Raw genomic sequence first — 26,782 nt, forward strand, 5'->3', positions numbered from 1 at the left:
TAAATAGCTAGAAATTGTATTTTATTATGGTGTAAAAGCGGCATCACCCTTAAACGGTAAAGGTAACGCCACATAAATCAAACGCTGTTTTACGGGTAATCAGTATTGAATACATAAATTTCATAACACGGACGTACAAACGGACAAGGGTAAAGATTTAATGGCCCTTTCGCTACGGGGAGCCATACAAACGAATCTTATAATTATTTATTTTTCATAATGCAACCATGAAATTACTAGTCATCTCAAATCAAATCGTTTTACTATGTGCATGCAGTGGTGTGACGTTGTCGTGAGAAGCAAGATCATGTGATGTAATGAATGTTGAATTTTACTGAGTGATACGCTTTGATATTGCAATGTCATTTGTCATATTGAATAAGTATTTATATCATACCTTTCATTGTTGTATGTAGCATCAGTACTGTCGACAGTATCACTGTGTTTGTTGTGCTGTTGGCTGCTGTTGTCTCTGTTGTGGGGGTCTATGCTTGTCTCGTGGTCTTGGTTAGTGCCTTCTTTGTTGCATTTGTTGTTTTTGGCATTGCTTTGGTTGCTTGTATGGTCCTGATCACTACTGTCGTCCAGATCCACGAACTGTGAAGTCGGTGTATGTAATCTCAAAAGAGGTACAAAGTGGTTTGGATCAAACACTGCGAATGGTTGTGGTCTTACTTTCATAGTCCACATTATTGTTACTGCAGCCTCTTCACATTCATTAACAGTTCTCCCAACTATTTTTCTGTGATATGGCTCTGTATGGTAGTTTGAAGATACCAAAGGTGGATAATATGATTGAAGTGGCTTGTTTACAACAGCACTCAACCCATACATATGTTGCATGTCGGAATATGCTCCTATGACTACGGCATTCCTGACAAGCTGTTCATATGGACTGGTTACTACACTGTTATCCCTAATCCTGTCGGTGTACCCTTTAAATGAGGTATCGTATTGCTGTTTATTGTTTATGATTTCCAATGCAGTAAGGAGTCTGAGGTGATGATGGTAAATTTGCGTTCCAAAAAGTCCAGTTGATACAGAGCGATAAAGACAGTTGCCGTCGCCTATAGTTTCTATTGGTGTTCTGGTTTCCAATACCGCTGGCGCAAAACCGCGTAAAATATTTGTAGAGACTTCATCGACATTTTCCAGACAAATTTGATTGGATTGTTCCGGTAGTTTGATATCGTACGTCTTCAATAAAAGTGATTCAGATGTAGCAGTATTGGTTATTTGTGAGGTGTTTCCATCTTTCAATGTAGATTCTAACCTGAAATATGCCAAAAAAATAACATCAGCACAAATTGGTATCAATTTTCTCTTGTTTTCTCAATTTTTGATTGTTGGTTGCTTAACGTCCAGTGACAAATATTTCATGCAAATTCAGGACACTTTATACTTGTTTTATAATTTATACATATATAATTCATGTAGAACGAAATGCGGTAATATCATTCATTTTCTTCTTTTTTTTTCTTTTTTTTTTTTTTTATCAAAAAGACATACCTTCATCGGTGACATATTATATGGTTCTGTTAAATGTACATGTATTACCTTATAATATTGCAAGATAAAATTTTCATTGTCGATATACAAGTGAATAAGAAATATTAATTTATGACTGTCAAACAATTGTTCTACATGAACTATATTTTATAAATTATAAAACATGCACTGTTTTGTTCAATCTCGGTCGCTAATTTAATTAGTTGGAACATTTCAACAATCCCTTATAAAGTTTTGCGAATAAGTATGTTATATGCATATCACGTAAAATAGAAAATATCATATAAAACATGAAGGAAATTTAACAGGAATTATTGAATAAATACTAATAAGTTTGAGTACTTTGTTCTATTTGTTTGCCTTTGTTTGTGTTGTGTGTGTGTGTGTTACATGTTAAATTAATACACATTAATTATGACTTTGACACGTTAAACTTGTCTATGATTTGAAATCGTTAAAGAAAGGTCCCGTTATCTCCATGAACAAGCTTATCTATAATAGATACATGTAGCGCAGGCAAATATTTATCACCATCGGACATCGTTTCGCTAATCTACATATATCTGTTTTAAGTGGTTTATTAGATAAAATAAATAGAAATCAACAGGCCATTAATTTTTTCACACCCTTTATCTATACGCTAATTATAAGGTAAACAATTATTAATTATACCGAGAGCGGGTGCGCTTTTCATTTATTTATATTTCCTATGAAAGAAGAAACGAAAAGACTATAAAACACTAATAATTGGGACTTCTATACTAATTTAGTATCATAATCCGATCTATTAATGATGTCATTTTTTTTTTATTATAAAATCTTCTTGTATTCCCATGTAGCCCTTTGTTTTATACGAATTAAGAAATTGAAACTAAACAAGAATCTCGCAAAGTTTGGCAAGTTTAACATGAAGCAGGACTTGAAATTTTCGTCCAATATTTTTATAATTCTATTTTCTAAATATTTACCTTAACAAGGACTGCTGGCAGTCAAAACTTTCCTGATCAAAACAGCAAAATTTGCAGTAAAATTTTAGTCCTCTCGTTGCCCATTGTTTTGTTAATTCTGATGACATTCCTTTGCCGACACAGCCACTGTGCACCCATTTTCCACACCCAAAGCAGAGGACGGATTCTGTGCATTCACAATCCTTACTACAGATACAGCAAGGGTACTGTTTTCGATATCGAGATTTACAACTACGTGCTCTCACCATTTTTTGTAATTTTGAAAAAAAGTGAGGAAACAAGCCTTTTTTTTTTTTTAAAGTGACAATTATCGTGTTTAAATCACGTGCAACAAATATATTTGACATCTAACATCCGAGAGGAAATGGTGATGCTGACATGTATATTTTTTATATTACCATACCCAATGCCACCGGGCAATATGTTGACATCTTAATATAAACAAACGAAATATTTTTTATTAAATGTAAGGATAAACATTTATAGTACGATGATATTTGCTTTTCATTTATTTTTACTGCGTATTATTATAAACATTTAAAATGCTTAATTAAACGGTTATAAACCCGCTGCATTTATATTTGCATCTGTCCTAATCTATGAACCTGATGTTCAGTGCATTGTTGTCGTTTGTTGATGTGGTTTGTGTTTCTTGTTTTTCGTTTTTATATTGATTAATCCGTTTGATTTCCCGTTTGAATGTTTTTTTCAATAGTCATTTTTGGGGGCCCCTTTCAAACTTGCTGTTTGGTGTGTGCTCCGTGTTGAAGACCGTATTTTGACTTATAATAGTTTAGCTGTACAAATTATGACTTTGATTGGGAGTTTTCACACCTTCTGATATTTATAAAAACAAATATTTAAATGATAAGATAAATAAAAAAATACTTGATGAAAAAATAAATAATTAAGCATACATGTATTAAACAAAATTTAACTAGAAAAACATGTTAAATTGTTTCTTTTTTGTAAATTCACATATTCTTATAAATGCACAATCTAAGTTTTTAATTATGCATTCAATTTTAATATTACGAAGAATTGTTAACAATATAAAAAAATATAATACATTGTTTTAACTTTATTAAATAAATATATATGTATCCTCTTTTCGGTTCTTTTCGGTCCTTTTCGGTTCTTTTTGGTCCTTTTCGGTTCTTTTCGGTTCTTTTCTGTAATTCGTCGCTCTTTTCTGTAAATCGTTGGACCGTAAAAAATGGCTGCCGTTTCCATGGAAACGGAACAATTGTGAAAAATTCCAGTTTTGGGTTTTGGTGAATATTTTTGAGATGCTTGAACTTGGAATCATAATATTTTAATACAATGTAGGTGCTGGCCATATACTGGTTTTGGATGATTTTGGCAATCATTGGAACTACTATGTTGCCATGGAAACTGCACCAAAAATTTCAAAAATATGAAAATGCTCCAATTGTTTTGAAACTTTAACATAATGATGAGCAACTTTGATAGATAAGGAATTTGGCGTTGGGATTTCCAAAATGGCTGCCGTTACCATGGAAACAATGCAAAAAGGTCAAATTGCTCCAAAAACGTCTGGGTTTGGTGAATAACTTTGTTATCTTTGAATTTAAAATCATAAGATTTCTATGCAATGTAGTTGTCCACTATATACAGGTTTTGTATGATTTTGACAATCATTGGAACTACTATGTTACCATGGATACAGGATAAAAAATTTCAAAAATTGTAAAATGGTCCAAAATTGATGAAACTTAATATGATTGTTGACTGGCAAGTCTGCATGAGACTTTTGGAGTTGGAATTTCCAAAATGGCCACCGTTGCCATGGAAACTGCAGAAATGTCAAATATTTTCAAAATCCTCCAAACTTAATGAAACTTGATATTATGGTTAACTGGCAGGTAAAGATGAGACTTTTGGAGTTGAAATTTTTAAAATGGCTGCCGTTGCCACGGAAACAGCAGAATTTCAAATTATTCAAAATGCTCTGAATGTACTGAAAATTTACAGAAACATGTATTGCCATGCATATATGTGCATTCACTGTTTAACAATTTGAAATGGCTGCCGCTTAGTGGCAATGGGGGGAAGGGTGACATCCGCTATTGCTTGCAATGGCAATTCTAGTTATGGCACCCTCAACGGAGTTGGGGTGACGTATTGTTATTCTACGTTTCTTTTTTTTTTTATTATGGCACCCTCAACGGAGTTGGGGTGACATATTGTTATTGTTCGTTTCTTTTTATGGCACCCTCAACGGAGTTGGGGTGACATATTGTTATTGTTCGTTTCTTTTTTTCTTATTATTATGTCACCCGATCGACAATGTCGGGTGACATATTGCTTTTCCTCTGTTTCTTTTTCTGTATTATTATTATTATACTTCCACCTATTTTGTCCGGCAGTTTTCTCGGAGCCAATGGAACCAATCTTAATGATAGTTAACTATATTGAGGAACACCAAATTTCGGGTTGCAGTAGGGTCTAAGACCATGAAAAATGGCTGCCGTTACCATGGAAACGGAGTTATTGTGAAAAATTCCAGATTTTGGTTTTAAGGAATTATTTGGAGTTGCTTTAACTTAGAATCATAATATTTTGAAACAATGTAGGTGGTGGGCATATACTGGTTTTGGATGATTTTGGCAATCATTGGAACTATCATATTGCCATGGAAACTACACCAAAAATTTCCAAAATATCAAAATGCTCCAAATTTAATAAAACTCCACAGTAACGATGAGCAACATTGGTAGATGTGGAATTTGGCGTTGGAATTTCGAAAATGTCTGCCGTTACCATGGAAACAAGTCAAAAATGGTCAAAATGCTTCAAAAACCTTAAAGTGGCATTTAGTTTCATAAAATGGTAGGTCAAATCCATTGAAACTTTGATGGTATGTTCCTTCCCATATACCAATGTGGTATCTGCCATTAGATATTTGGAATGGTATCTGTTACCATAGAAACCAGCCAAAATGTCAAAAATTTCAAAATGCTCCAAAATTGATGAAACTTAATATATTTGTTAACTGTCAAGTCTGCATCAGACTTTTGAAGTTGGAATTTTCAAAATGGCCACTGTTGCTATGGAAACTGCAGAAATGTCAAATATTTCCAAAATGCTCCAAACTTCATGAAACTTAATATTATTGTTAACTGGCATGTAAAGATGAGACTTTTGACTTTGGAATTTTCAAAATGGCTGCCAATGCCATGGAAACAGCAAAAATGTGAAATCTTCTAAAATGCTCTGAATGAACTGAAAATTTACAGAAAGATATATCGCAATGTGTTGATCTGCATTCACTGTTAAATTGTTTTCAAATGGCTGCAGCTTAGTGGCAATAGGGGGAGGGTGACATCCGCTATTGCTTGCAATGGCAATTCTAGTTATATTTATTCTTCCACACTTTTTTGTCCATGCTATTTCTCGGAATTGGCTTGAACAATGTTAATGGAACTATACCATAATGTAGACCACAACATTCTATAGTGCAGTGGGGTATGGCACCATCAAGATGGCTACCGTTGCCATGGAAACGAAACAAATGTGAAAAAATCCCGTTTTTTGTTTTGGTGGACTATTTGAATAGTCTTTAATTCAGAATCATTATATTTTAATACAATGTAGGTGCCCACTATATACAGGTGTTGGATGATTTTGGTACTCATTGGAACTACTATGTTGCCATGGAAACAACACCGAAAATTTCAAAAATCTCAAAATGTTCCAAACTTATTGAAACTTCACAGTAACGATGAGCAACATTGGAAGATGTGGAATTTGGCGTTGGAATTTCCAAAATATCTGTTATTACCATGGAAACAATGCAAAAAGGTCAAAACTTTGAATTTTCACAGAACATTCCAGAACATCAATGTTAAATTTGTTCTAGAGACATTAAATGATATATTGGTATGCCTACATGTTATGACCATATTAAGAAATTCCAAAATGGCCGCCATTGCCATGGAAACTGGACAAAAGTTTAACATTGACCCTACGGGAAAAGACATTTAAGCTGCATTTTCTTGAAAAATATAACAACAATTCCACGCATATCGTAATCAGGAGTATGTGAACGTAATGCTGTAGTGCTAACATGTACTAGAATATGCTAGAATAAAAATATGTATGTTATTTCACTTGCTTCTTTTCTTTTCTATACAAAAATCGTGCTTTTAAGAGAAAATCGCCACCGACAGAAAAAGAAACACTCAGAGTTCATATTACTGACATTTCTGCACTTGCGTTAAAGTACATATCCGTGAATGACACACCTGTTAAAATCTACACATAAGCTGAAATCAATCGATAAACATGTAATTAAATTGTACACGATAAGTTACATGTATTGTGTGATACGCGAGCTATTGAAGAATAAATTGAACAGTTTAATACGCCGCTCCGTCAATATATACACATGTTGTCTGTCCAACGTCCCCTCTAAAAAGAATATTAATATGCTAAGTCCACGATAATATACTTGAGTATCACGTGACACCACCTTCCTACTCGCGCGCGTGTCTAATTTAAGATTTAAAAGGATTCCCAAACTATTTATAGAACTGAAACGTATTCTACGGAAGAGAAAAAAAAAGGGGGGGGGTGTTAAGAAATGCTGATTCTGTCATGTATAATAGAAATGTCATTTGACTTTTGTATACTCATAAGTGTTGATGCTACAGTGGCAATGTGCAGTACGGGGTGCCATCCTCAGCTATTGCTAGCAATAGCAAATCTAGTGTTAGAATAACTCAGTCGCAATTCATTTTTTTTTTTCGGATGTAAGAGTTGTTCTCAATACTACATGTAAAATTGTGCTTGAGATATTTGTCACTGAACAACACGAAACATATAGACAATGAAAAAACCCATGCAAAATATGTCATTTTCGGCTACAGAAAGTATTGATCAATCAACCAAATCATGATTAGAGTGATCAAATCATGATCACATTGATTAAATCATGATTAGAGATCGATTGATCGATCAATCAATCAAGTGTTGATATCAAACAAGTAATCAATCAAGTGCAGAATCCGAAATAAACGTCCCGTCGCTATTTTTACAAACTGTCATTCATTCGATTAATCAATCAATCAAACGATCAAATCATGATCAGAGTGATCAAATCATGATCACATTGATCAAATCATGATTAGAGATCGATCAATCAATAAAGTGTTGATATCAATCAAGTGCAGAATCCGAAATAAACGTCCCGTCGCTATTTTTACAAACTGTCAATCATTCGATCAATCAATCAATCAAACGATCGATCCATTGATTGATTGATCAATCATGATCACAAACCATCAATCAACCAATACACGTATCGTCTCCATTGAATTTATGAAAGATTTTTTTTTTTTATTCGCTTTGCGTATTATTATTATGGCACCCTCAACGGAGTTGGGGTGACATATTGTTATTGTTCGTTTCTTTTTTTCTTATTATTATGGCACCCTCAACGGAGTTGGGGTGACGTATTGTTATTCTACGTTTCTTTTTTTTCTTATTATTTTTCTTGCAACAAATTTTGTCCGCGCGAGTTCTTGGAATCCAATGGACCAATGTTGATGGAACTCTACTATAATGAAGACCCCCATGTGAAGTTGTGCATCTTGCTATGGAATGGTAAAAAATGGCCACCGTTTCCATGGAAACTGCACAATTGTGAAAAAATCTAAATTTTGATTTTGGTGAACTATTTGAATACTAATTAACTCAGAATCATTATATTTTAATACAATGTAGGTGCCCACTATATACAGGTGTTGGATGATTTTGGCACTCATTGGAACTACTATGTTGCCATGGAAACTACTCCAAAAAATTCAAAAATCTCAAAATGTTCCAAACTTAATGAAACTTCACAGTAACGATGAGCAACATTGGAAGATGTGGAATTTGGCGTTGGAATTTCCAAAATCGCTGTTGTTACCATGGAAACAATGCAAAAAGGTCAAAACTTTGAATTTTCACAGAACATTCTAGAACATCAATGTTTAATTTATTCTCGAGACATTAAATGGTATATGATTATGGAGGGAAAAAATTGCAGCGGGGGTTTGACTTTGGAATATTCAAAATGGCCGCCGTTACCATGGAAACATCAAAAAAACAAAAAACTTCAAAATGCTTCAAATTTATTGAAACTTATAACAAATGTTGCTCAGCTAATGTAGACTTGACCTATGAGTTCGGAATTTCCAAAATGGCCGCCGTTACCATGGAAACAGCAAAAAAACAAAAAACTTCAAAATGCTTCAAATTTTTTGAAACTTATAACAATTGTTGCTCAGCTAATGTAGACTTGACTTTTGATTTTGGAATTTCCAAAATGGCCGCCGTTACCATGGCTACTGCTCATCTGGCAATAGGGGAAGGGTGCCATCCGCTATTGCTTGCAATCGCAAATCTAGTTATATTTATTCTTCCACACTTTTTTGTCCATGCTATTTCTCGGAATTGGCTTGAACAATGTTAATGGAACTATACCATAATGTAGACCACAACATTCTATAGTGCAGTGGGGTATGGCACCATCAAGATGGCTACCGTTGCCATGGAAACGAAACAAATGTGAAAAAATCCCGTTTTTTGTTTTGGTGGACTATTTGAATAGTCTTTAATTCAGAATCATTATATTTTAATACAATGTAGGTGCCCACTATATACAGGTGTTGGATGATTTTGGTACTCATTGGAACTACTATGTTGCCATGGAAACAACACCGAAAATTTCAAAAATCTCAAAATGTTCCAAACTTATTGAAACTTCACAGTAACGATGAGCAACATTGGAAGATGTGGAATTTGGCGTTGGAATTTCCAAAATATCTGTTATTACCATGGAAACAATGCAAAAAGGTCAAAACTTTGAATTTTCACAGAACATTCCAGAACATCAATGTTAAATTTGTTCTAGAGACATTAAATGATATATTGGTATGCCTACATGTTATGACCATATTAAGAAATTCCAAAATGGCCGCCATTGCCATGGAAACTGGACAAAAGTTTAACATTGACCCTACGGGAAAAGACATTTAAGCTGCATTTTCTTGAAAAATATAACAACAATTCCACGCATATCGTAATCAGGAGTATGTGAACGTAATGCTGTAGTGCTAACATGTACTAGAATATGCTAGAATAAAAATATGTATGTTATTTCACTTGCTTCTTTTCTTTTCTATACAAAAATCGTGCTTTTAAGAGAAAATCGCCACCGACAGAAAAAGAAACACTCAGAGTTCATATTACTGACATTTCTGCACTTGCGTTAAAGTACATATCCGTGAATGACACACCTGTTAAAATCTACACATAAGCTGAAATCAATCGATAAACATGTAATTAAATTGTACACGATAAGTTACATGTATTGTGTGATACGCGAGCTATTGAAGAATAAATTGAACAGTTTAATACGCCGCTCCGTCAATATATACACATGTTGTCTGTCCAACGTCCCCTCTAAAAAGAATATTAATATGCTAAGTCCACGATAATATACTTGAGTATCACGTGACACCACCTTCCTACTCGCGCGCGTGTCTAATTTAAGATTTAAAAGGATTCCCAAACTATTTATAGAACTGAAACGTATTCTACGGAAGAGAAAAAAAAAAGGGGGGGGGGGGGGGGGGGGGGGGGGTGTTAAGAAATGCTGATTCTGTCATGTATAATAGAAATGTCATTTGACTTTTGTATACTCATAAGTGTTGATGCTACAGTGGCAATGTGCAGTACGGGGTGCCATCCTCAGCTATTGCTAGCAATAGCAAATCTAGTTATGGCACCCTCAACGGAGTTGGGGTGACGTATTGTTATTCTACGTTTCTTTTTTTTCTTATTATTTTTCTTGCAACAAATTTTGTCCGCGCGAGTTCTTGGAATCCAATGGACCAATGTTGATGGAACTCTACTATAATGAAGACCCCCATGTGAAGTTGTGCATCTTGCTATGGAATGGTAAAAAATGGCCACCGTTTCCATGGAAACTGCACAATTGTGAAAAAATCTAAATTTTGATTTTGGTGAACTATTTGAATACTAATTAACTCAGAATCATTATATTTTAATACAATGTAGGTGCCCACTATATACAGGTGTTGGATGATTTTGGCACTCATTGGAACTACTATGTTGCCATGGAAACTACTCCAAAAAATTCAAAAATCTCAAAATGTTCCAAACTTAATGAAACTTCACAGTAACGATGAGCAACATTGGAAGATGTGGAATTTGGCGTTGGAATTTCCAAAATCGCTGTTGTTACCATGGAAACAATGCAAAAAGGTCAAAACTTTGAATTTTCACAGAACATTCTAGAACATCAATGTTTAATTTATTCTCGAGACATTAAATGGTATATGATTATGGAGGGAAAAAATTGCAGCGGGGGTTTGACTTTGGAATATTCAAAATGGCCGCCGTTACCATGGAAACATCAAAAAAACAAAAAACTTCAAAATGCTTCAAATTTATTGAAACTTATAACAAATGTTGCTCAGCTAATGTAGACTTGACCTATGAGTTCGGAATTTCCAAAATGGCCGCCGTTACCATGGAAACAGCAAAAAAACAAAAAACTTCAAAATGCTTCAAATTTTTTGAAACTTATAACAATTGTTGCTCAGCTAATGTAGACTTGACTTTTGATTTTGGAATTTCCAAAATGGCCGCCGTTACCATGGCTACTGCTCATCTGGCAATAGGGGAAGGGTGCCATCCGCTATTGCTTGCAATCGCAAATCTAGTTATTATTATTATTCTTCCACCTTTTTTTGTCCGTCAGGTTTTTTGGAGTAAAATGGAACCAATGTTGATGGAACTCTACTATAATGAGGACCCCCATCTGAAGTTGTGCACCTTGCTATGGAATGGTAAAAAATGGCCGCCGTTTCCATGGAAACGGAACAAATGTGAAAAATTCCACTTTTTGGTTTTGGTGAATTATTTGGAGATGCTTTAACTCAGAATCATCATATTTTGAAACATTGTAGGTGCCAGCCATATACTGGTTTTGGATGATTTTGGCAATCATTGGAACTACTATGTTGCCATGGAAACTACACCAAAAATTTCAAAAATATGAAAATGCTCCAATTTTTTTTAAACTGTAGCATAACGATGAGCAACTTTGGTAAAAGTGGAATTTGGCGTTGGAATTTCCAAAATGTCTGCCGTTTCCATGGAAACAATGCAAAAAGGTCAAAATGCTTCAAAAACTTCCGGGTTTGGTGAATAACTTTGGTATGCTTGAACTTAAAATCATCAAATTACTATGCATTATAGTTGTCCATTATATACAGGTTTTGAATGATTTTGACAATCATTGGAACTAATATGTTACCATGGATACAGGATCAAATATTTCAAAATTTTCAAAATGCTCCAAAATTGATGAAACTTAATATGATTGTTAACTGGCAAGTGTGAATGAGACTTTTGACTTTGGAATTTCCAAAATGGCCACCGTTGCCATGGAAACTGCCAAAAAGAAAAAATTCTCAAAATGCTTTGAACTTAATGAAACTTGGTATTATTGTTCACTGGCAAGTAAATATGAGACGTTTGACTTTGAAATTTTCAAAATGGCTGCCGTTACCATGGAAACAGGAGAAATGTGAAATTAATCAAATGCTCTGAAAATTTACAGAAAATGATTGCCATGTGTATATGTGCATTCACTGTTAAACAATTTTGAAATGGCTGCCGCTTAGTGTCAATTTGGGGAAGGGTGACATCCGCTATTGCTTGCAATGGCAATTCTAGTTATGGCACCCTAAACGGAGTTTGGGTGACATACTGTTATTCTTCGTTTCTTTTTTTCTTATTATTTTTAATATTATTTTTCTTCCACTTTTTTTGTCCAGGCAATTTCTCGGAACTGTATGGACCAATGCTAATGGAACTTAACAATAATGTTAACCACCATGTGCAGATTTGCAAATAAGGGTTGGCACCACCAACATGGCCGCCGTTACCATGGAAACTGGTAAAATGCGAAAAATTCCAAAATTTTCAAAATGCTCCAATCATTCTAAAACTTTACAAAAATATTAATAGGCATGTATAAATCCGGTCTTTGACTTTGGAATTTTCAAAATGGCTGCTGTTACCTTGGCAATAGGGGAAGGGTGCCATCCGTTATTGCTAGCAATTACAAATCTAGTTATGGCACCCTCAACGGAGTTGGGGTGACGTATTGTTATTCTACGTTTCTTTTTTTTCTTATTATTTTTCTTGCAACAAATTTTGTCCGCGCGAGTTCTTGGAATCCAATGGACCAATGTTGATGGAACTCTACTATAATGAAGACCCCCATGTGAAGTTGTGCATCTTGCTATGGAATGGTAAAAAATGGCCACCGTTTCCATGGAAACTGCACAATTGTGAAAAAATCTAAATTTTGATTTTGGTGAACTATTTGAATACTAATTAACTCAGAATCATTATATTTTAATACAATGTAGGTGCCCACTATATACAGGTGTTGGATGATTTTGGCACTCATTGGAACTACTATGTTGCCATGGAAACTACTCCAAAAAATTCAAAAATCTCAAAATGTTCCAAACTTAATGAAACTTCACAGTAACGATGAGCAACATTGGAAGATGTGGAATTTGGCGTTGGAATTTCCAAAATCGCTGTTGTTACCATGGAAACAATGCAAAAAGGTCAAAACTTTGAATTTTCACAGAACATTCTAGAACATCAATGTTTAATTTATTCTCGAGACATTAAATGGTATATGATTATGGAGGGAAAAAATTGCAGCGGGGGTTTGACTTTGGAATATTCAAAATGGCCGCCGTTACCATGGAAACATCAAAAAAACAAAAAACTTCAAAATGCTTCAAATTTATTGAAACTTATAACAAATGTTGCTCAGCTAATGTAGACTTGACCTATGAGTTCGGAATTTCCAAAATGGCCGCCGTTACCATGGAAACAGCAAAAAAACAAAAAACTTCAAAATGCTTCAAATTTTTTGAAACTTATAACAATTGTTGCTCAGCTAATGTAGACTTGACTTTTGATTTTGGAATTTCCAAAATGGCCGCCGTTACCATGGCTACTGCTCATCTGGCAATAGGGGAAGGGTGCCATCCGCTATTGCTTGCAATCGCAAATCTAGTTATTATTCTTATTCTTCCAATGATTTTTGTCCGGCAGCTTTTTTGGAGACAATGAAACCTGACTCTTGATTGTAGTAAACTATAATGAGGAACAAAAAAATTCGGGTTGCAGTGGGTCTGAAGACCATTAAAAATGGCTGCCGTTACCATGGAAACGGAACAATTGTGAAAAATTCCACTTTTTGGTTTTGGTGAATAATTTGGGGATGCTTAAACTCAGAATCATTATATTTTGATACATTGTAGGTGCCCACTATATACTTCTTTTGGATGATTTTTGGCACTCATTGGAACTACTATGTTGCCATGGAAACCACACCAAAAATTTCCAAAATATCAAAATGCTCCAAATTTTATGAAACTTCACAGTAATGATGAGCAACATGGGAAGATGTGAAATTTGGCGTTGGAATTTCGAAAATGTCTACCGTTACCGTGGGGGCACTGTTTTATTATTTTGAAATGGCTACCGCTTAGTGGCAATGGGGGAAGGGTGACATCCGCTATTGCTTGAAATGGCAATTCTAGTTATTATGTCACCCGATCGACAATGTCGGGTGACATATTGCTTTTCCTCTGTTTCTTTTTCTGTATTATTATTATTATACTTCCACCTATTTTGTCCGGCAGTTTTCTCGGAGCCAATAGAACCAATCTTAATGATAGTTAACTATATTGAGGAACACCAAATTTCGGGTTGCAGTAGGGTCTAAGACCATGAAAAATGGCTGCCGTTACCATGGAAACGGAGTTATTGTGAAAAATTCCAGATTTTGGTTTTAAGGAATTATTTGGAGTTGCTTTAACTTAGAATCATAATATTTTGAAACAATGTAGGTGGTGGGCATATACTGGTTTTGGATGATTTTGGCAATCATTGGAACTATCATGTTGCCATGGAAACTACACCAAAAATTTCCAAAATATCAAAATGCTCCAAATTTAATAAAACTCCACAGTAACGATGAGCAACATTGGTAGATGTGGAATTTGGCGTTGGAATTTCGAAAATGTCTGCCGTTACCATGGAAACAAGTCAAAAATGGTCAAAATGCTTCAAAAACCTTAAAGTGGCATTTAGTTTCATAAAATGGTAGGTCAAATCCATTGAAACTTTGATGGTATGTTCCTTCCCATATACCAATGTGGTATCTGCCATTAGATATTTGGAATGGTATCTGTTACCATAGAAACCAGCCAAAATGTCAAAAATTTCAAAATGCTCCAAAATTGATGAAACTTAATATATTTGTTAACTGTCAAGTCTGCATCAGACTTTTGAAGTTGGAATTTTCAAAATGGCCACTGTTGCTATGGAAACTGCAGAAATGTCAAATATTTCCAAAATGCTCCAAACTTCATGAAACTTAATATTATTGTTAACTGGCATGTAAAGATGAGACTTTTGACTTTGGAATTTTCAAAATGGCTGCCAATGCCATGGAAACAGCAAAAATGTGAAATCTTCTAAAATGCTCTGAATGAACTGAAAATTTACAGAAAGATATATCGCAATGTGTTGATCTGCATTCACTGTTAAATTGTTTTCAAATGGCTGCAGCTTAGTGGCAATAGGGGGAGGGTGACATCCGCTATTGCTTGCAATGGCAATTCTAGTTATTCTTATTCTTCCAATGATTTTTGTCCGGCAGCTTTTTTGGAGACAATGAAACCTGACTCTTGATTATAGTAAACTATAATGAGGAACAAAAAATTTCGGGTTGCAGTGGGTCTGAAGACCATTAAAAATGGCTGCCGTTACCATGGAAACGGAACAAATGTGAAAAATTCCACTTTTTTGTTTTGGTTAATTCTTTGGAGATGCTTATACTCAGAATCATTATATTTTGATACATTGTAGGTGCTCACTATATACTTCTTTTGGATGATTTTTGGCACTCATTGGAACTACTATGTTGCCATGGAAACCACACCAAAAATTTCCAAAATATCAAAATGCTCCAAATTTTATGAAACTTCACAGTAATGATGAGCAACATGGGAAGATGTGAAATTTGGCGTTGGAATTTCTAAAATGTCTACCGTTACCGTGGAAACAATGCAAAAACGGTAAAAATGCTTCAAAAACCTTAAAAAGTGGCATTTACTCTCTTAAAATGGTAGGTCAAATCCATTGAAACTTTGATGGTATATTCCCTCCCATGAACCAATGTGGTATCTGCCACTAAAATTTTAGAAAAGTCTTTGTTACCATAGTAACCAACCAAAATGTCAAAAATTTCCAAAATTTCAAAATGCTCCAAAAATGATGAAACCTAATATGATTGTTGACTGTCAGGTCTGCATGAGATTTTTGAAGTTGGAATTTCCAAAATGGCTACCGTTGCCATGGAAACTGCAGAAATGTCAAATATTTTCAAAATGCTCCAAACTTAATGAAATTTAGTATTATTGTTAACTGGCATGTACAGATGAGACTTTTGACTTTGGAATTTCCAAAATGGCTGCCGTTGCCATGGAAACGGCAAAAATGTTAAAAGATCAAAATCCATTCGATTTAATGAAACTTTACACATAGGTAATTTGGCATCATTGATACCACAGAACAAACGATTTGGGGTCCGTTTTGGGGACTTTTGTGTTAGCATCCTAACACAGGATTACTTGTTATGGTTGCTTTTCTACCTATTGCACAAATCATTTTTACACAATAACTTTTACTTGAGGATATTTATATCAACAGCATCTAAAACATGTACAAGAGTATGCTGACAAACTGGATTTTCTCTGCTATGGACACAATAGAAATTATGTGTAGGCTTTACTAATCATTGATAATCATATTAAACATTTGATTATTCAAATAATCCCTATTAAAATTGGCAGTTAAAATATAAGGTGATTGTTATATTTGTCAGGGAAACACCTTGTGTGCTGTGTTCATAAAAACAAAAATCATCTTTCCAAATGATTGAGAGAGAGAGAACTCATTATATTATATGCAGAAATCATTTTGAGAGAGAGATCGAGATCATTTAGTTTTATAAAGACAGAAAGAGAGAGAGAGAAAGAGATACATCATTTAGTTATATGCACAGAAAAAGAGAGAGAGAGATACATCATTCAGTTATATGCACAGAAAGAGGGACAGTGAGCAGCACAAATCATTTAAAAATCATAAAGAAAGTGAACTACATAAAATGATGTAATACATTCCTTGCTTTATATACATGCATTATACAGTTATTTTCATTGCAGTGGTATAGATATGTGCTCATCCTCTCAAGAGTTTTTTTGCTGCAATATATAGAGCCATGGCTACTGTGAACATGGGCATTTTAAGGGAAATAAAATAGAAAATGCAAAAAATATATACTTTTTCTATAAAATACTCATTTTATTGTGATGCCATAATATAATGTCTTGAAAACATACCTCACATTAGAGGAGCGAAATTTGCAGAATTATTTCACTTTTGAAACTATGAGTATTTAATTAGGGACATTTCTTTGCAAAAATGAAATTCATGAACAGTCCTAAGTAACCATGGTAACAGTATGTAACAATAATGCCATTTATTTACAGTCCTAAGTAACCATGGTAAAAGTATGTAATAATAACGCCATTTATTTAGTCCTAAGTAGTAACCATGGTAAAAGTATGTAATAATAACGCCATTTATTTAGTCTTAAGTAGTAACCATGGTAACAGTATGAAATAATAATGCCCTTTTATTATTTACAGTCAGAAGAATTGATGGAGATACAGTATTCATTGAAATCTGCCAGTTGTGCTGCATTAATGGAACTAGTTTTGAATGATGCTAACGGTCAACATATAATACTGGCTAACGGCTTATACTATCTTGGACTTCTTATTCTTCCACCATGTAAACAATGTGTTGGAAAAGAGAGAAAATGGGCCAAAAATCTTCAGAGAAATGCGTTCCGAGCCTTAAGATTCACATTCAGTATGGAGAGAAATAGACGGCTGTTTAAAAGACTTTTCCCTCCAGATTTATTTGATATGTTTATAAGTGTTGGACATTATATAAAAGATCTGTCAGCTTATAAAACGCTGGTAGAGAAAATCAACAGCTATAGGGTGAGTTTTGCTCCTGATTTAATTGATATGATTATTAGTGTTTGACATTATGTGTCAGCTTGTAAATCTCTGGTAGAGAAAATCAACAGTTATCGAGTAAGTTCCCCTGTTTTTTTACAGTTTATATGTATCATGTTAAACTTAGTGATATGCATTACACCAAACTCATGTGGACTGTTTTGTCGATAAACTTTAATTGAGTAAGATGTTACTCTCCTTAGATTATGTCCTTTTAGAAAAAAATAAATGAGCTATGCAAAACTAGTTTTCTTGGTAATTTTAAGTTTGTAGAAAACATCATGAATTTTTCTGGAAAATGGAAATATCAAAGAGGTTTTCTGTAATGTTAACTTGTTATGAATATAATATAAATATTTATTGTTGGACATTAAACAAACTACAATCAGTTCGAAAAATTAAAGTTTTGAATTAATTTAAATACGTTATTTTTAACAGAATGCCTTCTGTGTAATTGAATATTACAACCCAGTACAACATATGATTTATCAACAAGATTCATTCTGTTTCAGACTGACATTGTTGATGATATAAAAACAAACATAATGGAAACAAACCATAATAGGACACCAAATCGTTACATTGGAGATTATGCTGTGTTTGAACTCCTGGGGTCGGGAGCATTTGGTTCTGTGTTCAAAGTCAAAAAACAAGTGGCAGGGCAACAGTTCTTAGCTTTGAAAGAGGTAAAACATTATTACTTTATATATGTATACCTATACAAATAAGTTATTTATATCTGGCACGGGATCTGGTAGCCAGGCAACAGTTCTTAGCTTTGAAAGAGGTAAAACATTATTACTTTATATGTATGTACACAAAAAAAATACTCATATATGGCAGCAAGGCAATAGTTCTTAGCTTTGAAAGAGGTAAAACATTATTACTTTATATGTATGTACACAAAAAAAATACTCATATATGGCAGCAAGGCAATAGTTCTTAGCTTTGAAAGAGGTAAAACATTATTACGTTATATGTATGTACACAAATAAATTACTCATATATGGCAGGGCAACAGTTCTTAGCTTTGAAAGAGGTAAAACATTATTACGTTATATGTATGTACACAAAAAAAATACTCATATATGGCAGCAAGGCAACAGTTCTTAGCTTTGAAAGAGGTGAAACATTATTACTTTATATGTATGTACACAAAAAAAATACTCATATATGGCAGCAAGGCAACAGTTCTTAGCTTTGAAAGAGGTAAAACATTATTACTTTATATGTATGTACACAAAAAAAATACTCATATATGGCAGCAAGGCAACAGTTCTTAGCTTTGAAAGAGGTGAAACATTATTACTTTATATGTATGTACACAAAAAAAATACTCATATATGGCAGCAGGGCAACAGTTCTTAGCTTTGAAAGAGGTAAAACATTATTACTTTATATATGTATACCTATACAAATAAGTTATTTATATCTGGCACGGGATCTGGTAGCCAGGCAACAGTTCTTAGCTTTGAAAGAGGTGAAACATTATTACTTGATATGTATGTACACATATAAATTACTCATATATGGCAGCAAGGCAATAGTTCTTAGCTTTGAAAGAGGTAAAACATTATTACTTTATATGTATGTACACAAATAAATTACTCATATATGGCAGCAGGGCAACAGTTCTTAGCTTTGAAAGAGGTAAAACATTATTACTTTATATATGTATACCTATACAAATAAGTTATTTATATCTGGCACGGGATCTGGTAGCCAGGCAACAGTTCTTAGCTTTGAAAGAGGTAAAACATTATTACGTTATATGTATGTACACAAATAAAATACTCATATATGGCAGGGCAACAGTTCTTAGCTTTGAAAGAGGTAAAACATTATTACTTTATATGTATGTACACAAAAAAAATACTCATATATGGCAGCAAGGCAACAGTTCTTAGCTTTGAAAGAGGTAAAACATTATTACTTTATATGTATGTACACAAAAAAAATACTCATATATGGCAGCAAGGCAATAGTTCTTAGCTTTGAAAGAGGTAAAACATTATTACTTTATATGTATGTACACAAATAAATTACTCATATATGGCAGCAAGGCAATAGTTCTTAGCTTTGAAAGAGGTAAAACATTATTACTTTATATGTATGTACACAAAAAAAATACTCATATATGGCAGCAAGGCAATAGTTCTTAGCTTTGAAAGAGGTAAAACATTTTTACTTTATATCCACGTACAAAGAAATTATTTCTATCTGGCAGCAGGGCAACAATTCTTAGCTTTAAAAGAGTTAAAATATTTCTTTCCAAAATGTATATACACATTTAACTTAAGGATGATTATATCTTTGTAACCGACAATCCATCATTTGGAAAGAACAGTGTAGAAAGAGGTCAATGTGTTGGGTACCGCCTTAAAATATTTTATAACTTTTTCAACTTTATATTATAGATCAATATTGACAATTTATCATTTGACTTAATTTCAACATGTTTTATATCTTTGTTATCTGTATATTCTAGATCAATATTGACAATCCATCGTTTGGTAAGAACAGTCTAGAGATAGACCAAAGTGTTGGTGAAATAATGAATGAAATAGCTATCATTAAAGAGCAGATGAAACATCCCAACGTGGTCAGATTCCTCAAGACTTTTGTTGAGAGTAAGTTATGTAGCAATCTTATGAAGAACAACTAATATCTGAAGGCTACATGATCACACAAACCATATCTATAAATAAACATTCAGTCATCAAGAAGACAAAATGTTACATTTATAGGTCACCAATAAAAAAAAATGTACAGGTAGATAACATCAAAAACCATTGGCTAACAGGCACCTTGTTTGAACCTTATGGACTATAATTAGCTTTACAAAATATTGTAACACATTGGACACAGGTCAATCAGCAAAATAGAGAAAATGTAAGAAATGAAAGTTGAAAAGACATAAGATTTGTTGCATAAACTTACAATAGTTATCAAAGGTACCAGGATTATAATTTACTACGCCAGACGCGCGTTTCGTCTACACAAGACTCATCAGTGACGCTCATATCAAAATATTTATAAAGCCAAACAAGTACAAAGTTGAAGACCATTGAGGATCAAAAATACTATATTAAATATCTATCTTTTCAGGTCAGAAGTTATACATTGTAATGGAGTTAATCGATGGTGTTCCATTAGAGGAACACCTCAATAATCTGAAGGATAAGAATGAACAATTTGCTGAAGATAGAATTTGGAAGATACTAATGCAGGTTAGTATCATTATAACAATATACTCATAAAGTCTCTCAATATTATAATGCATAGTAATAAAACATACCATTGTTACTAAATCATTTAAAGTGTAATAATACACATGCTTTTTTCATCATTAAAGTCACAATGTGAACAAGCTAACGTGTATATATCTGCAATTTTTCATAATTTCTTGTAAACTGTTATAATACAGCTTTTTGGTTTTTAGTTGTTTCAATACACTTTTGTTTTTCAATGTCAAGAGTTAATAAACGGTTTCCACTACGAAGTTTTACATGCTTCCTGTCCTTTTGCAAACCATAGACCTGAATGAGGGAACTATCAGTATTGAATCACTCTTTAAACTTTGCTGCTGAAAATAATTTTCCCTGAGCATTAACTACCATAAAAATGTTACCAATCTGGTATTCAACACAACTCCTTAGATTTTAGAGTTGTGTAAAAAGACAACTGTGAAATTAAGTAGTTAACTGTTCTTGTGGTTCTTTATTCTCAATGATTTAAAATGTGTTCTTCTCTTAAACTTTCAGATGGTGCTTGCACTGAGATACCTGCACAAAGAAAAAGGAATTTTACACAGAGATTTAGCTCCAAAAAATATCATGTTAGGAGAAAATGACAAAGTTACAATTAGTAAGTTATTTATAAAAAGTCTGGGCTTACAAAGAGATATCTTTGGGTCATACACTATTTGATGAAAGTTGGAAAGATGAATTATTCTGCAGGCTTCTAAATGAATTTCCAACCAGACAAAGGGAAGCAATTCAATGTATGATCTGAAATGAGAAACTTTAGTTTTAGGTTTGTTTGAGGCTTCAATTTACACTCAATCTGTTAGATGGATATAAAATACTACTACATTTAAAGCAGTAGCTAGATTTTATGTTGATCATTGAAGTCTTATTCTGTAATTATTTATTCTTTCTACTTGAACATTTTTTGTGTGAGTGTGAAATTGAGTTTATACAGAAATATGTTAGAATGTCCATACTTATTATTTGTATTCCATCTCTCCGAGTGAGATATGATATAGGATCGACTGTAAAGAAACATCATGACAGAAAACTATTTTATGTTTTTTACAATTCAACTTGCAACATTATAATTGAAATCATACATTGTGTATTTCAGCTGACTTTGGATTGGCCAAACAGAAGAGAAGTGATTGTAGTAAAATGACTTCAGTAGTGGGAACTATTGTTTATTGGTGGTAAGTTCAATAGGATAGAAATTATTGTATTTAATGGGATTTAGATAAAAGATTCTGGATTTGTTAATAATTAGAGACAATTTGTTGAGGTTAAATGTTACATCAAGTAGTCATAAAATATTACTCCTAAGAAATTTCATTTTAGAAACATGCTTAATTTCTGGAAGGAATTTTGTCTTATGTTTTTTTCTACATGATTTTTTCTTTCCCAGCCCAGAAATAGTACAGAGCCAACCTTATGGAGAGAAGGCTGATGTTTGGGCATTAGGATGTATTCTGTATCAGATGTGTATGTTAAAGCCTCCATTCTACAGCGATAACATGTTGTCATTAGTTACTAAGGTAAGTGTTGTCATGGTTACCAAGAAGTTTTTGTGTTTCTAAATGTTTTCAACAGTCACCATGACATGTCATGCTAGAAAATAAAGATGTTAAGCCTAAGGAATTGGGTTTTGAAAGATAGTTATAATATTTAAGTGATAGAATTTTGATGGTACATTTTGTCATGAATGTTTCTTTTTTTTTTTTACATTACTAAAGTAAATGTTGTCCCTTGTTTTTATTTTCAATTATTCTCTTGGATTTTATATATATTATATAAAGTATTGAAAATTGAAATGGGGAATGTTTCAAAGAGACATTAGTCCTACCAAAAGCAGAACACCACCCAAGGCCACCAATGGGTCTTCAACGCACGGAGAAAGTCCAGCTTCAGCTGACCCCTTAATATATATTCTAGTAGTTTTTAAATAAAACAATTTATTAAGGGATATGAAGAGATTACTATATTTATTATTTACAGATATGTTCAGCATCGTATGACCCAATTCCAACAGGAACTTATACAGATAGGCTAATCAATGTGGCTAAAACGTAAGTATATAATTACATTTAATTACGGGAAATATACTGATATCTTCTGGTGTAATATTTATGTATCACTTTTTCAATGACTACTGCAAGATTTCTCAATCTTATAAATAATTGGAATAAAAGATTTTAAATTTTGTTAGAATGAAAATATTTTACATGAAAATGTTGCTTTGATGATATGGTAATTTGTAGCAATTTCATTCTTGTTTTAGTTGTATTTGTGAGTCCCCAGATAAACGTCCAGATATTGTTGAAGTAGCTAGTACTATGGCAGATAAACTGATGGTACATATAGATAGCATGGCCACACAACAATCTACAATGGAGAAAAAGTTAGAAAAAGAGAGGCACAAAGCTCAAAGGTACAGTCAAAGAAAACATAATGTTTACAAATAGACATGGTAACAGCAACCTAAATTTAACATTCCTCAATGAGAAAATAATAAAAAGAAAGACCATGATTGAGTCAGCAAGTTAACAAAATAAAAAATTAACAAATACAAAAGATGTTTTGTGGTATTTGTATTTTCCTAAAACTTAACTATATTGTGAAATAATATGATGAAAGTTTGGTTCAGCCTGTTGTTGTAAGCCAGCCTTTTAAAACAATATTTGTCAGTCTGCAAATCAGGTTTTATATTCATGGTTTATTCATGTTCTGATCCTGAATATGCATATAATTTCTCACTGAACATTTAAGAGTCGGCTATCAATTCATTCTTTTTTCTAATAACATAAATTTACATCTTATTTTCGCATTCAAGAAAATAAAAAAATTTGAAAAGTATTTCCAATAGATTTTTAATTTTCATTTTATTTTTTAGGCATTATTTTGAAGCTAACCAGAATATGCAGAATTATCATAGATTATTTGTTTTGTCACAAGAACGTTATGACCATCTGGCCAACTTAGCAGGAAGTGGTGGAGCATCTGACTTGAAAGATGCTGAAATATTAGATCCAGCTTTTGTTGATATTGAATTACTGAGGAGTTCTGGATGTAACTCACAACTTATTCAGGATCTGGATGACAATGAAAGAGGTATGAATGTAAGACGTCTAGGTAGAGTCGATAGTAATTCTATATTGGGTCTTTTCCTTTGGTTGAAAGAGGATGTTTGGTACGTCTCAATAAGTCAGCAAATTAACTACACAAATAACCAAAAGACAACTACAATGTGGAACTCCTTGGTGACGTCTTGAGTGCAGGCTGTATAGTGTTCAATCTCTGCTTTGTTATACCATTTAAAGGTTGATATTTGCAGCACATAATGCTAATAGCAGATAGAACAGAGAATGGTGTGTAGTCAGAATAATGGGTCGGGTGACAAGTATTTTTGGAAACCTTGTGAAACAGCATGATAAAATAGATATAAAAAGTTGTGGTATGAGTGCCAATGAGACATTTCTCCAACCAAGTCACAATTTGTGAAAGTTGATTCAGTGATTTGGTCTAGCACAAAGCAGAATTCATATTCATATCACATTTAAATATACTATTCATGGTATTCATTAATTATTTTCGACTGGATGTAAAACATTAATCAATCCATCCATGTAGAATGTTAATTGATTTAACCTTCTTGAAATGTTTCTGTCCTGTTAGAGCATGTTTAAAAGTTTACTAATAACTTCTGTATTTTAGTTTCAGGCTGGACAAGTGATGATATTTCTCTCCTATTAGAGCATGTTTATAATTTTACTAATAACTTTGGTATTTCAGTTTCAGGCTGGACGAGTGATGATGATGACAGTTATAACAGTAGTGAAAATGACAGTCGAGAAAATAGTGCTGGTAGTCAGCGATCCCTTGATCGCTCAAGTCTTTATGTCACTCATCAACTTCCTAAACCACCAAGATCACCTAAAGTATTTCATGGAGGGAAATTAAAGAAATCCAAATCATCAATAACACCTTTGAACTTAGATATTCCGTGGAAAAGTAGTCGTGATTCAGGACTTAGTTCTGGTGACCCATCACCTAATAACAGTACTACCACCAGCACAACTGTTTCACTGGATCCTCTGGTCAATGGTCATCTTCAGGGATTATCACTTAAAAAGTACCATCGTTCAAACAGTAGTCCAACTGTCAATGTTGTACGTTCTAGTAAGAAAAAAGTCAAACGTCCAAACAGTGCTAATACTCCAACTTTGACCATTTCACAGAGACGTGTTCGACAAATAAGTGACCCAATACTACAGATGTTGCATCAGCTTCATAAGATACTATATATAACTCAGTTACCCCCTACATTGAGACCCCACACGAAGAGGAGAATGATAGAACGATTTAAGAGAGCATTGTTTGCTTCTCATAGTACAACCTTCAATCTGAAAAGTGAATTAAAAAAGGTAAGATTCTTCTAAAATTTAATTTTAGTTCAGTTAAGGTGGTACCCAACACTTTCACTAGTATTAAATTGGCTCGTTTAATTTTCATAAAATTTTAACTAAGTATTTACTTTGCCCCTTAACAAAAATTTCAAATTTTTTTACAAACTCCAGCTTAATATTCCCTTTACAACACAACGTAATTAAAACGTTAAGCTGATTTTACAGAGTTATCTCCCTGTTGTGTTAGGTACCGCCTTAAACTGGAAAAAAAGACAGTTTAAATGGTTAAAGTTTTTAGTCGAGGTACTTTTTAATGAAGTTGAAGTCCAATCAATTTGAAACATAGTACACATGTTCCCTATGATATGGTCTTTCTGATTTTAATGCCAAATAAGAGTTTTGACCCCAATATCACGTCCTCTGAACATAGAAAATGAAAGTGAGAGTGGGGCATCCATGTACTATAGACACATTCTTGTTTGTTTATTTATTAGATTTTTTTATTATCAGTGTAGAAAGATTTAAAATGTCATGTGTGTAGACTTCTTTGTTATAACACAACACATCATATTAGGCTAAAGAAACAAAATGAGTGTTTGAAATCATTTATAGCAGAATAATCATATTCAAATTAGTCTGCCAGTCAGGTCATTGATTTGATCAACAATCTAAAATAAACAATGAAAATATTATTGTTGTTTGTTTCTAATGCATTATACCAAACATTTTGAAGTAAATACATAAATATATTTAGATGATGACATTTACACATGTAATATATGTAAATAATTGATCAGAAGACTTTGAAAAAATGGTTAGTATTAATTTATTTGATTGTTTCAGTTGATGTGTGGCTCAAGGGAGGTAATTGACTTAAACTTGGGGCCAGTAGACAGTGGAAGTCGTTCTAGTTCTACCAGTTCACAGGACAAAGAAAATATGTCTGATGGAGAAACAAGAGGAATAGATAGATTAGGTTTGTATATTAACAAAAGAGAAATAACATTCATAGATATAAGAAGATGTGGTATGAGTGCCAATGAAACCTTTCCATCCAAATAACTATTTGCAAAGGTTGACCATTATAGGTCAAAAGTATGGTCTTCAACAAGGAGCCTTGGTTTAAAAGGCCCCAAAAATTGACTAGTGTAAAGCCATTCAAACGGGGAAAACCAACAGTGTAATCTATAAAAAAAACCTAGAATTGAGAAAAATTTATGAACCACATCTTCAAACGACAGCCACTGAACACCAGACAGGTGCAAAAAAATGCAGCAAGATTAAACATTTAACAGGTACCAACCTTCACCCTTACCAGAGACAAGAGTGATACATCACAACATAGAAAGACATTGATTGTTTTTATTTCACATATAATTTTCATATTTAAAATTGATAACTTTGAAATATTTGAGTTACTT

At 33.3% G+C, this 26,782-nt stretch overlaps 1 protein-coding gene across 7 annotated transcripts in view; it reads left to right on the forward strand.

Moving 5' to 3' along the window:
• Positions 1–26,782, forward strand: part of LOC134706196 (serine/threonine-protein kinase Nek10-like) — a 58,778-nt gene that overhangs the window by 31,035 nt on the left and 961 nt on the right. For all 7 annotated transcript variants that reach the window (XM_063564912.1, XM_063564913.1, XM_063564917.1 and 4 more), the window contains 12 exons: positions 17,330–17,689; positions 18,220–18,393; positions 20,196–20,337; positions 20,816–20,937; positions 21,472–21,574; positions 22,073–22,151; positions 22,364–22,493; positions 22,954–23,024; positions 23,237–23,386; positions 23,849–24,066; positions 24,748–25,379; positions 26,205–26,337. In XM_063564912.1, the coding sequence (XP_063420982.1) occupies positions 17,330–17,689; positions 18,220–18,393; positions 20,196–20,337; positions 20,816–20,937; positions 21,472–21,574; positions 22,073–22,151; positions 22,364–22,493; positions 22,954–23,024; positions 23,237–23,386; positions 23,849–24,066; positions 24,748–25,379; positions 26,205–26,337 (2,314 nt within the window). The remainder of the gene's footprint in view (positions 1–17,329; positions 17,690–18,219; positions 18,394–20,195; positions 20,338–20,815; positions 20,938–21,471; positions 21,575–22,072; positions 22,152–22,363; positions 22,494–22,953; positions 23,025–23,236; positions 23,387–23,848; positions 24,067–24,747; positions 25,380–26,204; positions 26,338–26,782) is intronic.

Source organism: Mytilus trossulus, chromosome 2 (genome assembly GCF_036588685.1).
Source record: "Mytilus trossulus isolate FHL-02 chromosome 2, PNRI_Mtr1.1.1.hap1, whole genome shotgun sequence".
In the NCBI taxonomy this organism is placed as follows: Eukaryota; Metazoa; Mollusca; class Bivalvia; order Mytilida; family Mytilidae; genus Mytilus; species Mytilus trossulus.